At 56.4% G+C, this 15,969-nt stretch overlaps 1 protein-coding gene across 6 annotated transcripts in view; it reads right to left on the reverse strand.

Moving 5' to 3' along the window:
- Positions 1 to 2,362: 2,362 nt before the first annotated feature.
- The window catches only part of SLC43A2 (solute carrier family 43 member 2), a 53,002-nt gene continuing 39,395 nt past the window's right edge, over positions 2,363 to 15,969 (reverse strand). For 3 of the 6 annotated variants that reach the window (XM_032263496.1, XM_032263498.1, XM_032263500.1), the window contains 6 exons: positions 14,636 to 14,647; positions 13,534 to 13,672; positions 11,194 to 11,323; positions 6,021 to 6,094; positions 4,406 to 4,529; positions 2,363 to 3,683 (listed from right to left, as the gene is read on the reverse strand). In XM_032263496.1, coding sequence (XP_032119387.1) covers positions 3,522 to 3,683; positions 4,406 to 4,529; positions 6,021 to 6,094; positions 11,194 to 11,323; positions 13,534 to 13,672; positions 14,636 to 14,647 — 641 coding nt within the window. In that variant the 3' untranslated portion in view covers positions 2,363 to 3,521. The remainder of the gene's footprint in view (positions 3,684 to 4,405; positions 4,530 to 6,020; positions 6,095 to 11,193; positions 11,324 to 13,533; positions 13,673 to 14,635; positions 14,648 to 15,969) is intronic. The other 3 variants (XM_032263497.1, XM_032263499.1, XM_032263501.1) reach the window with 3 other exon arrangements.

Below are 15,969 nucleotides of genomic sequence, written 5' to 3' on the forward strand. Positions count from 1 at the left end.
GGATGAGGAGATGGGGGGCCCGGCCACTTGGTGCCGGCTGCCCTGACCAGCTGTGGTCCCTTCCCCAGCACAGGCCACTTCTCCTGCAGGTTGGGATCACCAGGGAATTGCTCCCCCAAGTACCCATCAGCCTCCAGGGCCAAAATGATTCAACTTAGGAGATCTCGCCCCATTCCTCTGAGAAAGCTCTCGGCTCCAAGAAACAGAGACCGTGCCTGGGCCTGCTCCCCTGCCACCGAAGCCTGGTGGCCCTGAGCTGCTGCTCTGAGCAGAATGTCCCAACCTAGAGAGCTGTGCTGCTCCAGCGACTTGAGACCAGTATAAGAGTCCTGGCTCTGACCTTGAACAAGTGACTCCATCGCTCTAGGCCTCGTTTTTCAGTTGTAAAGCAGGGAGGATAGTATCTATTTAACTCATAGATTGTTATCAACACTAGGAAAACATGTCACCTGTCAGCTCCATACAAGGCAAAGTAGGATGGGTGGCCTTACTAGTTGAGGGTGGGGTGCAGGGGGACCCAAGCCGTCTGGACACCCACAGTTTCTGCACTCTGCTTCCGCTTTCCGGCCTCAAATCCCCAAGCTCTGGTGGCCCTGCACTGCTGTCCGCCCTTGATTCTGGTTTCTCAACACCCTGCTTCCTCCCAGTAAGTGCCACGCCCTGAGGGTAGGTGGGGGAACGAGGCAGCAGTGCCCACTCTGGCTGGCCCTGGGCACTGCTGGGACAGCACAGGCGTCTGCCCCACTTCAAGACTAGCTTTTTTGCTGGGCACTGTGGCTCATGCCTGTATTCTCAGCATTTTGGGAGGCTGAGGTGGGAGAACTGCTTGAGCCCAGGAGTTCCAGACCAGCCTGGGTAAAATCGGGAGAACTGGTCTTTATGGGGGGGAAAAAAAATTAGCCAGGCGTGGCGGCACACACCCGTAGTCCCAGATACTTAGCAGGCCAAGGTGGGAGGATCCCTCGAACCCATGAGCTGGAGGCTGCAGTGAGCTGTGAATTGCACCACTCACTCCAGCCTGGGTGGCAGAGCAAGACCCCAGCTCTCACACACACACAAAAAGACGGCCTTTTCCCAGCGGGCAGCGGCCTTGCTAGTTAGGGCTTCCCGAATCTGCACTCCTGCTTGATGGCGGGTCTCAAACGCCGGGAGGCAGCTGGGTCAGCGGCCGGCCGCAAGGCCCGGAGTCTACGTGTGGTACCAGCTCCCAGGAGCCTCGGCTGCAGGTGGCCATGGGGTGCAGTGGGGGCGGGTGGTTGGAGCCGCTCCTCAGCAGCACCGCACGCCAACTTGGGGAGCCCCAGAGCTCATGAGCGTGGGGAAGGACTGCCAGTGCTGGCTGTAGGAAACAGGCTGGACTTGAACTCAGCCTTTCCCAAATTTCACTCTAAAACCTCCTTGAAAATGAGGATAACCACTAACATCACAAAACAAGCATTCTCAGGAGTAGACATGCTGACTAGCTCTCTCCATTTTTTTTTTTTTTTTTTTTTTTTTTTTAAGATGAGGTTTCATGTTGGCCAGACTGGTCTTGAACTTCTGACCTCAGGTGATCCACCTGAGGTGGATCTAATCTCAGCCTTCCGAAGTGCTGGGATTACAGGTGTGAGCCACCGCGCCCGGCCTCTCTCAATTAAAAAAAAATTTTATTTATTTAGAGATGGAATCTTGCTCTGTTGTCCAGGCTGGAGTGCAATGGTGTCATCCTGCTCACAGCAACCTCTGCCTCCCGGTTCAAGCCTCAGCCTCCGGAATAGCTGGGATTACCAGCTAATTTTGTATTTTTAGTAGAGGCGGGGTTTCTCCATGTTGGTCAGGCTGGTCCCGAACTCTCAACCTCAGGCGACCTGCCTGCCTTGGCCTCCCAAAATGCTGGGCTTAGAGGCATAAGCCACAGCGCCTGCCTTTTTAAAATATTTGAGTGAACAAAAGCCCAGGAGATGTGTGTTTCAGGCACCCAAGCTGGTAATGCAGAGCTTGAATGTGGCCTGGCCTGCCCCTTCTTCTCCCTTCGTCCCCCCTCATCCTAAACTGCGGTGAGCCTGCAGCTGTCCTGGGCTATCCTTCAGCTTAAATGCACAGGGAATCCTCAGGGTTGCGGAAGGGCACAGGGAGGGAAAGGGGCCAGGGCTCGCCTGTTTGGCTGGACAATCAGCAGAGGGGGCCGGCCCACACTCTAAGATGCCTGCACAAGCCCCGTTGGTGTAGGGGCAGGGAGTGAGGTCTTTGCCTGGCCCACGGCCCCTCCCAAGAAGGCAGATTCACAGAGAGATGAAGAGCAAGCTGGGCATGGCCGGGGCTGGTCGGTGGCAGGAAATCTTGTCCTGCCTTTTCTTCTCCAGCTCAAAAGAGGCACATGCAGTTAGACTGATATGCTAGGAGGGGCTTCCCTTACCAGGAGAACGGATTTATTGCTTTATAAAAAGAAGTCTGATAAAACTGTTGGGAAAGAAAAATAACTAAAAACCCAAACATCAGCTCACCCCTCTAAGCACCCCCAGGTCTCAAGACACATTTCTGGGGGCAGTCGAGGTGCGTGGGTTGATGGGCCAGGCGCTCCTGCCTCCCCTGTCGTCAGCTCCAAGGCCCCGCGGGTCCCGCCAGCAGGGGGTGCTGTGGGCCTGCGGCCTCGGACGAGCTCCTGGCCCCACGCCAGGGTGGCTCCTGGGCACTGGCCGGGCTGGAGGCCTGGCGGCTCCCGCCTGTACACCCCAACCCGACACACTGATCCACGGCCCCACCCCGGCCTGGACCTCCGTGTCTGCCGGCCACAGCCTTACATCCACCCCCAAAAAGCAGCTGTGTGTATGCCGGCGGTGCCCTGGCTCTGGCGGTGCTCCTGAAATTCCCTTCAGGTGGCAGATAGGACGAGGGTGGCCATGGAAATGTGTCCCCGCATAGGCCCTGGGGGAGGAGGCGAGGGCCACGGCCACCATGTTCACCCAGCCCGCTCTCCCCTCCCTAGGCCGTAAGCCAGGGGGCTTCAGCACTGGCCGGACAGGCCCTGGCCAGGCCACAGGGGCTGGAATGACAAAGGAGTTAGCACCAACAACAGGAAGCAGGCCCTTCCTTCCTCAGGCAGCCGAGACGAGCCGGGGAGGGAGAGGGGCCAGGCGCGGCGAGACAGTGCGAGCCTTTGTCCTCAGGCAGGTGTGGCTGTGGACATGCAGCTGGGGGCAGGTGGCGGGCAGTGGATGGCAGCCCCCTGCTTTGGCAAGAGGCAGAATCCAGACACTGGCGGGAGAGCGCTGCCGGGAGGGGTTCCTGGCTCCTCCCGCAGGCACCACGGAGACCCCAGCCCCTGGGTCCCTCCCGGGCAGGCAGCCCTGTGTTCAGCAGGAGGAAATGGACGCGTCCCAGGCCCTCTCCCGTCCTTCCACCGCCGCACTCCGAGGCAGGACCGGCCCCAGGAGGGAGCTGGGGATGGCGAGGGTCCTGGGGTGCGTGGGGTCCTCTGGGGTGGGCAGGGCAGGGTCAGCCGCAGACGCACAGGCAGGGCCGCAGTCCTGAGGTGGTGGCCGCTACACGAAGGCCTCCTGGTTGGACGAGCCGTTGATTTTGAGGAAGAGCTTGTCGTCCTCCCGCCTCTGCCGCAGCTGCCGCTCCAGCTGGCGCCGGTAGCAGATCAGGTAGAGCGGCAGGCAGAAGCCCAGCAGGCTGAGCGCCAGCAGCCCCACGTTCACCTGCGGAGGCAGGGGGGCTCCGCATCACCGGACTGCAGGCCCACCCTCCACCGGGCTTGGGAAAGGGGACGGGGTCACAGGGGTGCAGGGGGAACCCAACAGGAAGGCCATCACTCCACATTCCAGCGTCCCAGTTTCTGGCTCTTCATGGCCATGTGGCACACGAGGAGCTCTCAGGGCCTGGCCCTCCACCCGCCGTGAACTCTCTGATCCAAATCTCCGGGGCAGGACTGGGACAAGCTCCTGGTCCCAGGCTGGAGTGCAGTGGCACGATCTCAGCTCACTGCAACCTCTGCCTCCCGGGTTCAAGTGATTCCCCTGCCTCAGACTCCCAGTTAGGTGGGACTACAGGCATGCGTCATCACACCTGGCTAATTTTTGTATTTTCAGTAGTGGCAGTGTTTCATCATGACCAGGCTGGTCTTGAACTCCTGACCTCAAGTGATCCTCCCACCTTGGCCTCCCAAGTGCTGGATTACAAGCGTGAGGCACTGCACCCAGTCCAGGAACTCTGTTCTGTTTACCCCCATATCAGGTCCAGCAAGGACACGTTCCTCCTCCCGCACGGCCTCCATTCACAAAGGGACCCTGAACAGATCTGAACCAACGTTCCCAAATCACCCATCCTCGGGGCCCTGAAGCCCCCTGAGTAGCATCTTGCAGCTCCCAGTTAGCAGAGGGGGTCAGGCGCCCATGACCCACCATCCCCGGACCCCTCTTACCCACAGAGGGTCTCCCTGGAGGGGACCCATCATGGCCAGAAACAGCGGCTGCTGCAGGAGGGCGAAGAGCGCGCTGACCAGGGACTGCAGGCCCGTGAGGCTGCCGAACTGGGTGGAGGGGTACCTGCCGGGCAAGCCATAGCTGTCACAGCCAGCCTCCTCTCTCCTGGGCTCTGCTCGGCCCCAGATGACTGGTGACCCCAGGCTGCACCACTGGTACCAGACAAGGGGAGGTGCTGGCCCTTGGATTTCTGCCAATGGGCAGTTCTCGACAGAGTCTTGCACTGTCGCCCAGGCTGGAGTGTAGTGGCACAATCTTGGTTCACTGCAACCTCCGCCTCCTGGGTTCAAGGGATTCTCCTGCCTCAGCCTCCTGAGTAGCTGGGATTATAGGCATGGGCCACCACGCCTGGCTAATTTTTTTGTATTTTTAGTAGAGACGGGGTTTCACCCTGTTGCCAGGCTGTTCTCAGACTCCTGACGTCGTGATCCACCTGCCTCGGCCTCCCAGAGTGCTGGGTTATAAGTGTGAGCCACCGAGCCTGGCCCTGCTGGGCGGTTCTGCAAAGTGTTTCTCTTTGGGACCAGCCCCAGGCCTCAGACTCTGGGGAGGGCTGGCCCCACTCAGCTGTGCCCAGGGCTGCGGGTGTCTGGCTGAGCTGAGTGGAAGGTGTGCTGCCAGGAGGAGTCTGTGGTTTGGGAAACAGCCCCAGAGACGAGCGTGGAGGCTGGGCGGTGCCTTCACCCAGAGGAGTGTTGAGTAATCGCGGAAACTCAGCCCCACAGACCCTGCCTCCCATCCTCAGACCCAGCCAGGGGAGCCACAGCTTCCTCCAGGCCTGGGGCGGGGCAGGTGGAGGACGAGCAGAGCCAGGAGGACCCCACGGGACGTTGCGGGAATGGGGAGAGTCCTGGGTGAAATCTTAGCCCACAGCAGGCTCTGCTGGCCCAGAGGTGGGAAAGGAATCCCGGCAAGGGATGAGCTGGTCCCACGTCAGAGCCCGTGGATGGTGGCGTTTCAGTTTCAGTGTTTGCGTCAAGCCCTGAGCCAGAAAAGGAGGAACAACTGTGGTTCCTTATGTTTCCGCGGCCTCTTGGAAAAAGACAGAAGTTTCATTTCAGCCAGGGCTGGACAAAGCTACAGCCAGGCTGGGTGCATGGAGGCTCTGGATGGGGCCGCCTAGGACATTCTGGGCTGAGTCACCCATGTTGCTGCCCTCGGTGAGGGCCATTTGAACTCAGTGTTGAGCTTCAAGCAGCCAGAACCTACCCCTGTCCTCCCTGTGACCAGTCAGGGCCAGCCCAGGACTCGGCTGAGCAGTGGCCCCTGAGGCCATAACGAGCTGCACAGGTGCCCCACCTGGCTGGGGGCACTGACTTCGTGCTGAATGCCAAGGCTGGTGGACACCCAACTGTCTGCCCACTGACCTGCCTCCCACCAGGTGTGGCCTCTCCCTGACACACCCAGCGGAAACCCTGGCACCTGCCCCTGATGCAGGAAGATGAGCCCTGCCAGAACAGGCTGACCCAGCCTCAGAGTCTCAGTCCACAAGCAACCTCCCTGTGCCATTCCCACACCCTCACCCACCAGGTACCTGCAGCTTCTAGGACTTACACGGCGGCATACAGGCCCCCAACAGCGGAGTGGATGAATCCTCGCACGATCGTGTGCAGGATGAAGGAGAGGATCTGAGGGAGGGAAGGCACACTGTGAGCAGAAGGCCTTAAGAGCCCTCACTTCGCCCCCGCCCTCCAATTCCTGCGGGCCCTCGCCCAGGAGCAGTGTCAGCCTGGAGTGGGATCAGCCCCATCCTCCAGAGCCAATCATGAATTTTTGGAAATTTCTAAAGCCAGTCATTAACATGGTCATTATTAAAAATTAAATTATAGTCCACGTTCGGTGGCTCACATCCGTAATCCCAGCACTTTGGGAGGGCGAGGTAGGTAAATCATCTGAGATCAGGAGTTCGAGACCAGCCTGGCCAACATGGTGAAACCCTGTCTCTACTAAAAATACAAAAATTAGCCAGGCTTGATGACAGATGCCTATAATCCTAGCTACTTGGGAGGCTGAGGCATGAGAATTGCTGGAACCCAGGAGGCAGAGGTTGCAGTGAGCTAAGATCAGGCCACTGTACTCTAGCCTGGATGACAGAGTGAAACTCAGTCTCAAAAAATAAATAAGGCCGGGCGCAGTGGCTCACGCCTGTAATCCCAGCACTTTGGGAGGCCGAGGCGGGCAGATCACAAGGTCAAGAGATTGAGACCATGCTGGTCAACATGGTAAAACCCCGTCTCTACTAAAAATACAGTAATTAGCTGGCATGGTGGTGTGCGCCGGTAGTCCCAGCTACTTGGGAGGGTGAGGCAGGAGAATGCTTGAACCTGGGAGGCGGAGGTTGCGGTGAGCCAAGATCAAGCCACTGCACTCCAGCCTGGGCAACAGGAGCAAAACTCTGTCTCTAAATAAATAAATAAAATAAAATTACAGGCTGGGTGGCTCACACCTATAATCCCAGCACTTTGGGAGGCTGAGGTGGGTGGATCACTTGAGGTCAGGAGTTCGAGACCAGCCTGGCCAACATGGTGAAACCCCATCTCTACTAAAAATACAAAAATAGGGCCGGGCGCGGTGGCTCACGCCTGTGATCCCAGCACTTTGGGAGGCCGAGGAGGGTGGATCACGAGGTCAAAAGATCGAGACCATCCTGGTCAACACGGTGAAACCCCGTCTCTACTAAAAATACAAAAATTAGCTGGGCATGGTGGCGCATGCCTGTAATCCCAGCTACTCAGGAGGCTGAGGCAGGAGAATTGCCTGGACCCAGGAGGCGGAGGTTGCGGTGGGCCGAGATCGCGCCATTGCACTCCAGCCTGCGGAACAAGAGCGAAACTCCATCTCCCCCAAAAAAAAAAAAAATTAGCTGGGCATGGTGGCAGACTCCTATAATCCCAGCTACTCGGGAGGCTGAGGCAGGAGAATCGCTTGAACCCGGGAGGTGGAAGTTGCAGTGAGCCGAGATCACAACACTACACTCTAGTCTGGGCGACAGAGCTAGACTCCATGTCAAAAAAATAAATTAACTAAATTATATACATTTATGACTAAATAAATAAATTATATTAAAATAAAGGTAATGAATACTTAAAACTCATCACTCGCTGGCCTGGTACAGTGGCTCACGCCTGTAAGCCCAGCACTTTGGGGGGATGGGGAGGATCGCTTGAGCCCAGGAGTTCCAGACCAGCCTGGGCAACGTGGCAAGACCCCATCTCTGCAAAAAATATAAAAATAAGCTGGGCTTGGTGGCACATGCCTGTATTCCCAGCTACTCAGGAGGCTAAGGTGGGGGGATCACCTGAGCTCAGGAAGTCAAGGCTGTAGTGAGCCAAGGTCCCACCACTGTACTGGAGCCTAGCCGATAAGAGTGAGACCATCTCAAACCCCCCCCCCCCCCCACACACACACACACAGAGAAAACCTCATCCCTTCCTAATCACTGCACTTGGTCACCAGTCTGAGCATTTCAGGCTTTTCCATCTGCTGTAGATCTATGGGTAGAAACACCATGTGACTGTGAAGCTCCTTCCAATTCCACATCAGTGACATCACATGGGTGGCTTGAAATCAGCCATGCTGAGACCAGGTACACCACGGAAATCTGCAAACACTAACTCAGGGCCCCGGCGCTGCTAGATGTGTGGGCATAACGCTGAGTGGGAGGAGGTGGCTGAGCACGCCTCGGGCTGCCTTTGCCCACCACGGACTGCACCAAGGTCCCCACGCCAGCTGCCCCCGCCCTCCAGTGGGTGGCTGCCCTCTCACCTCCCCACTGAAGTGTTTCTTCCTTGTGTGTGTGGTTTATTTTGTTTTGTTTTGAGACAGTCTCCCTCTATGCCCGAGGCTGGAGTGCAGTGGCGTGATCTCAGCTCACTGCTACCTCCGCCTCCAGGGTTCAAGCGATTCTCCTGCCTCGGCCTCAAGAGCAGCTAGGATTACAGGCATGTGCCACCATGCCTGGCTAATTTTCTTTGAGGCAAGGTCTCACTCCGGTTGTCCAGGCTGGAGTACCCTGGTGTGATCTCAGTTCACCGCAGCCTCAACTTCCCAGGGTGCAGTGAGCCAAGATTCCCCTACCTTAGCCTCCTGAGTAGCTGGGACTACAGGTGTGCGTCCCAACACCCGGCTCATTTTTATTTTTAGCAGAGACAGGGCATTGCCATGTGGCCCAGGCTGGTCCCTCCTGAGGTCCTATTGCTGTCTGTGGGAGGGCCCCTGCCCAGGACGGCTGCTGCTGGCAGGCCTCGCAAGCTCCAAGAGGCACTTTTTAACACTTCCTGGCAGGCGCGAGAGCCATCCTCTTGGCTGCCAGGTCCCTGTGGTTGCCTTTTTTTGTCTTTTGTACACAGCCCTGCCATCCTGCTCAGCAGCCAGGACCTGTTCCCAGGAATGCGGAAGGGGAGGGGGAGGGGCTGCTCTTTGCCATGTTGAGGGCTGTGCCCAGTGTGCACATGCACACACACACATGCATGCACGCATACACACAGGCACATGCACATGCGCACACACACATGCATGCACACATACACACAGACACATGCACATGCGCAAACACACATGCATGCACGCATACACAGGCACACGCACATGCACACAAACATGCACACACACACGCACATGCACACACATGCATGCATACACAGGCACACACACATGCATGCACACATACACAGGCGCACACACATGCACACACAGGCACATACATGCACACAGCCACACACACATGCACACACAAACATACATGCACGCATACACAGGCACATGCACACGCACATGCACACACATGCATGCACGTATACACACAGGCACACACACGCACACATACACATGAACACACATGCACATACATGCACACATGCATGCACACATACACATAGGCACACACACATGCATGCACACATACACAAGAACACACACATGCACATGCACACACACATGCATGCACGCATATACACAGGCACAGGCACACATGCACACACACACATGCATGCATACACAGGCACACACATGCACACACACACATGCACACGCACATGCATGCACATAAACACACACAGAGGCACACACACATGCACACAGACACGCACAGGCACACGCACACACACACGCACACATGCACACACACCTGCCTCAAATGCCTTGTTGCCATTTTACAGCTTTTCTTTCAGGGAGAGCAAAAAGGAGATGACTGTCTCCACTGAGCACTGCCCCTTGACTGGACAAGGTGGTCAGGGCAAAGTTCTGCCCATCTTGCAGAGAAAGCCACCTGGGAGGCCAGGGAGGGCAGGAGGGCTGCAGCACCCCACCCCCCGGGGTGGCACAAACATTCATGGGGTCACTGCGGTCTGCACACCCAGTGTCAGCACGCACATAAACTTCCCCCGGGAGGGGCACACCTGGGTGCTGAGCGCCCCTCAATAGCTGGCCACCTGTAAGAAGGGAGGGACTCTTACTTCCCTCCTGGACTTGACCTGAGATACCATCTGGATACACCTATCTGGAAGCAAGAGTGTCACTCATGTCCTTCCACCATCTGTAAATGTAGGGACTGTGCCACACCTCCTGCTAGCCCACTTCACAGATCTGCGGGGAGGTCGGGGAGGGACAGTGACAAAGTCCACCTTACCCAAAATCTCTGCCAAACGTCGGGTTGCAGAAGCCTCAGAAGTTGGGCAAACAAATTAAGCTTTTTTTTTTTGAGACAGAGTCTCACTCTGTGGCCTAGGCTGGAGTGAAGTGGCGCAATCTCGGCTCACTGCAACCTCCGCCTCCCGGGTTCAAGTGATTCTCCTGCCTCAGCCTCCCGAGCAGCTGGGACTACAGGAGCCCACCAACACGCCTGGCTAATTTTTGTATTTTTTGTAGAGAAAGGATCCACCTCAAGCAATCCACCTGCCTCTGCCTCCCAAAGTGTTGGGCTTACAGGCATGAGCCACCGTGCCCAGCCTCGAATGAAGCTTTTGAATCCAGATCTGAGGCCACCATCAGGTCTTTCTCCACTCTGTTCAGTGTAGAAACCCTGTGAGACGCTGGTAACGGGGGCAGAGGTTCCCACCAACACCACAGATCAGCCAGACCTCTCTGGACATCAGCTTCCAGCTGTCTGAGCCGATACAAAACAACCCCACAGCAACCCCACGCACTTCCAGGAAATGGGATGATGGTGGCATCAGTGGTGCTGCACCATGCCCCCAAAACCAAGACCAATGTGGCTTCCTGGAGAGGAGTGCCCGTGTAGCGGCAATCCAGCAGCGAGCAGAGCCTGGCGGGTGACATACCCTCTGCGGACAGCCAAGCGCTGGTGGGCTGCTTGGTTGAATGAACGAATGAAAATCACCATCTGCTGTTTGATGGTGTCCATGAAACATTATACACTTTTTTTTTTTGAGACGTTTCGCTCTTGTTACCCAGGCTGGAGTGCTGTGGTGCATGCAATCCACCTCCTGGGTTCAAGCGATTCTCCTGCCTCAGCCTCCCGAGTAGCTAGGATTACAGGCACACACCACCATACCTGGCTAATTTTGAATTTTTAGTAGATACGGGCCTTCTCCGTGTTTGGTCAGGCTGGTCTTGAACTCTCGACCTCCGGTGATCCACCCGCCTTGGCCTCCCAAAGTGCTGGGATGACAGGTGTGAGCCACCGCGCCCAGCCCACACATTTGAGCCTTCACACGTTCCTTCTTATTGCCCGGAACTCCCTGTGGCCCCTCCTGCTCCCCAAACCCACCTGTAGAGGCAGGTTGGGAATGAGGCAGGTCACCCCAAAGCCCACAAGCAACATGTTGGTGAAGGCGAAGGCCCGCATGGCATTAGTGATCTTCTGGATCTGCCGGTCCCGCGTTATCTTCTTCTCGCTTCTGCAGAGACACAGAACATGAAAAGGTGGGAGGGCTCCCGGGAGGAAGCTGGTGCTCCTGAGAAGTCAGGCCCCAAGAGTCTCAGCACGTGAACTGACGCAAGACTCAGAAGCCACCTGGGCAGGTTTTAGGGACTGTGTCGGGGCTAGACCAGCACTGCGGCACTCCCTGGTCCCTCTCAATGGAGTGGGGTCTCAGGTATGAGAAGATGGCCATTGATACGCTGCAGCGCTGCTGTGAAGGGCTAAGATGACAGGGAGGGAAGGAGCAGACTGTGCCTGGGCTGGCACATGGCAAAGCCTCACTTCACAACTGGCTTCAGGTTCACCCAAATCTTCCAGGAGGCCGATAATAAGCCAGATATAAGCCAAATAAGGGAGTGAATGGGTTTCCCCTTGGCGGCGGGGCAGGAGAGGGTAAAGGGGAAATGGGCAGGCAGCAGAACCGGAGTGGAACTGGAGTGGGCAGAAATAACCTCCTGGCTGCAGGAGCTAACCTAGCTAGCAGAGCTCTCTCTGTAATTACCGCCTGGTGAATTAACTATTAGCGATCCCAGCCTCACACCCACGCAGACACCCGGGTGATAACACAGCATCCAGGAGTGGACCCCAGGTACTCAGAGATTTACAGGGAGTCCCAGGCCCCCCACCTCCTGTGTGGCCCCAGGCAAACCACTCAACCTCCCAGCCTCAGTTCCCTTATCTTTAAAATGGGTCTAGCAATTCCCCGAGGTGCTGGGAGGCTTCACCGAGATTCTGTGCATTAATTGCTCGGCAGAGCACCTCATGCAATAAACCGTAGCTTATTATATGAAGGTGGAGTTCTAGAACACAGTGTTTAACTCATCCTCTGATCTTAGAGCCTGTCCCTTACGTACAGTGGGACTCCTGGGCCTTGTTTCAGCTTCACAATCATGAAAGACTCTATTAACACATACTATGCTTATAGCAACATACTACTCAAACTTAGTGGATAAACCCTGCAGACAAGTGGGGCGCCTTTAAGATGGCGTACGTACCACTGCCAAGGGGCGGGCGGGGGATGCTCTCAGGAGCAGGATGCTTTGCTCTCCATTCTCCACACACTTTCACCTGCTGTCTCTCTTTCTTTCATCTTGCTCAATGCTTTCTTTTTTTTTTTTTTTTTTTTGAGACAAGAGTCTTGCTCTGTTGCCGAGGCTGGAGTGCAGTGGTACAATCTCGGCTCACTGCAACCTCTGCCTCCTGGGTTCAAGTGACTCTCCTGCCTCAGCCTCCTTAGTAGCTGGGATTACAAGCGCCCGCCACCATGCCCGGCTAATTTTTGTATTTTTAGTAGAGGACAGGGTTTCACCTTGTTCAGGCTGGTCTCAAACACCTGACCTTGTGATCCGCCTGCCTGGGCCTTCCAAAATGCTGGGATTACAGGTATGAGCCACCATGCCTGGCTTAAACTTTTTTTTGAGACATGGTCTTCCTGTGTCACCCAGACTGGAGTGCAGCAGCACGATCACAGCTCACTGCAGCCTCACGAGCAGCCCTGTTGCCTCAGCCACCTAAGTAGCTGCCACCATGCCTGGCTGATTTTTAAATGTTTTTGAAACACGGTCTCACTCTGTCGCCCAGGCTGGAGTGCAATGGTGGGATCACAGCTCACTGCAGCCTCAACCTCCCCAGGCTCCGGCATCCTCACCTCAGCCTCCTTAGTAGCTGGGACTACACGTGTGAACCACCACACCTGGTTCACTTTTGTATTTTTTGGTGGAGATAGGGTTTTACCACGTTGCCCAGGCTGGTCACTAACTCCTGGGCTCAAGCAGTTCACCCACCTCGAACTTGCAAAGTGTTGGTATTGTAGGCATGAACCACCAGGCCTGGCCAATTTTTAAATTTTTGTAAAGATTGGGGGGCTGGCCATGTTTGCCAGGCTAGTCTCGAACTCCTGGCCTCAAGTGATCTTCCTGCCCCGGCCTTTCAAAGTGCTGGGATTATAGGCATGAGTCAGCAGACTCAGCCTCAAACTTCAGCATACCAAGGAATTTCCATAAAGAGGGGAGCAGCTTAATAAATTTCCATAAAGAGGGGAGCTGAGCTGAGTGAGTGAGTGAGTGGAAGGACCCGGACAGGAGCTGGAGTACAGCCCTCTCTCCCTCCCACCTGCCCACCCCCACCTGCCTGACATGCAGCTCTGGGGTCTCTGGGCAGGGCTGAGGGCCCTGGGGGCCTACGCACTGGGTGGCGTCTTTGTCCTCAGGCTCCTCGGAGGTGTCTTCACACTCCTTCAGCCTCCAGTCCATGATGTAGCCGATGACGGGCGCCGTGAGCAGGCACAGCAGCTGGAGCACGCCAAAGATGGAGGTGTAGAGGCCAACTGTGGGGGAAGGGGCTGCGTCACAGGGGTCCCAGCAGACAGCCCTGGGGGCAGGGACTGGGCACCAGCTGGGAAGGGGCTGGTGCCAACAGGCTCTTTGGGGGTCTGCCTCAGAACCCCGTCACTGTGGGTCTTGCAGGGAGCCCAGAGGCCTTAACTCTGAAGTCGAGGCTGGAATGGGGCAGGGAACCTTCTTCTCAGCTCTAAATCCACTGCTTGTTTCTTTTTTTTCTTTTTTCTTGAGATGGGGTCTCGCTCTTGTTGCCCAGACTGGAGTGCAGTGGTGCGATCTTGGCTCACTGCAACCTCCAACTCCCTGGTTCAAGTGATTCTCTGCCTCAGCCTCCCGAGTAGCTGGGAGTACAGGCATTCACCACCACGCCCGATTTTTTTTTTTTTTTTTTTGGGTTTTTTTAGTAGAGACAGGGTTTCACCATGTTGGTCAGGATAGTCTCGATCTCCTGACCTTGTGATCCACCTGCCTCAGCCTCCCAAAGTGCTGGGATGACAGGCATGAACCTCCACGCCCGGCCTCCTCTGCCAGTTTCTAAGAAACAGCGAAGGAAATAAAAAAAAAAAAAAAGAAAGAAAAAGAAAGCGCAGGAAACCCAGGTGTCACAATGGCCTTCCCAGAGCTCCGGGAAGCCACCAGGACGTGGGAGCTCCACAGCTGCCGAAGCCGATGACGGAGGCGTTCTAAGCCACTGGCCACTAGTTTCTGCCTCTAGAAACACCCCAGGAAGGCACCGCTCACAGGGCTCTAGCGGGAGGGCTTCCCTGTTCAAAGACTTACAACTACGGTGGGTTTTCCAGGGAAACAGATGCTGAGTGTTGACTGCCCCCTCTACCCCCACGGCTCTAGCCAGGAGGGTCTGGAGCTTGAGGCGAGGAGCTTCTGGGTTGAACAGACTGGCTGGGTGGGGATGTCATAAGGTTCCCTGACACCCCCCCCCACCCACTTACCCGTGGCCATTACTGCATCAAGATAGCACAAGTGAAAAAGCAAAAAGAAGTGAGGTTAGTGACAGAAACCTGAGCGCTGCAGAGATGGGGGGAGAGGCGGGCTCCTTCGGGGCCAGCACACATTCCATTTCCCACCAAGCATGACCTGGGGCCCTGGGGGGGCAGCGGGCTTCAGCCAGGCCCCTGCAGACATCCTCCTGTCTGCTGGTGCCCGGTCACAGGCGGGCTGGTGAGTCAGGCCCGTGACGCTGGTGGGTAGCGTGGTGGGAAGTGGCGGGTGAGTGCAAGGCCTGCTGCAATCCGAGTCCCTGCTGCCACGGCCTGCGGGAATGGTTGTGTCACAGCTCCCGCCTGCCCTACTGGCTCAGTGACAGGGAAAGGACACAGAACCCGCCCCAGACGCCCGGCCAAGGCATCTGACACCACGGGTCTCCTCCAGATGGCCAGAGCTGGCCTCCCTTCCATTCTGTTAGGAAACGGAGACCGTGCCTGGGCCTGCTCCCCTGCCTCGGGCCGTGGCCCCTGCTACTGAGGCCCGGTGACCCTGAGCTGCTGCTCCGAGCAGAATGTGCCAGTCTAGAGGGCCGTGCAGCTCCAGTGACCTGAGACCCATATGTGAGTCCTGGCTCTGGCCTTGAACAAGTGACTCCATCGCTCTAGGCCTCGTTTTTCAGTTGTATCTGATGATCGTATCTATCTTAAATGATGATGTAGTAGACGATAGTATCTATTAACTTCTAGATTGTTATCGAATCAAGGACAATAGAAGAACATGTCACCTGTCAACTCTGTACAAAGGCAGGGTAGGACAGGTGGCCTTGACTAGTGGGGGGCAGAGGGACCCAACCCATCTGGCTACGCATGGCCGCTGCACCCCCTTCTCACTTTGAGGCCTCAAATCCCCAAGCACTGGTGGTCCTGGATTCTGGTTTCTCAACATCCTGCTTCTTCCTAGCAAGTGCTATGCCCTGAGGGTGGGTGGGAGGATGAGGCAGCAGTGCCCACTCTGGCTGGGCCTGGGCACTGCTGGGAACACCTCAAGGCTGCATTTTCACCCAGGCGTGGTGGTTCACACCTGTAATCCCAGCACTTCCGGGGGCCGAGGTGGGAGTATCACCTGAGCTCAGAAGTTCAAGACCAGCCTGACGAACATGGTGACACCCTCTCTCTACTAAAAATACAAAAATCAGCCAGGTGTGGTGGCACATGCCTGTAATCCCAGCTACTTGAGAGGCTGAGGCAGGAAAATCACTTGAACCTGGGAGGTGGAGGTTGCAGTGAGCCGAGATCACGCCATTGCATTCCAGCCTGGGTGACAAGGGTGCAAATATGTC

This window comes from Sapajus apella, unplaced genomic scaffold (genome assembly GCF_009761245.1).
Source record: "Sapajus apella isolate SASKATOON/1434 unplaced genomic scaffold, GSC_monkey_1.0 scaffold136, whole genome shotgun sequence".
Taxonomy (NCBI): domain Eukaryota; kingdom Metazoa; phylum Chordata; class Mammalia; order Primates; family Cebidae; genus Sapajus; species Sapajus apella.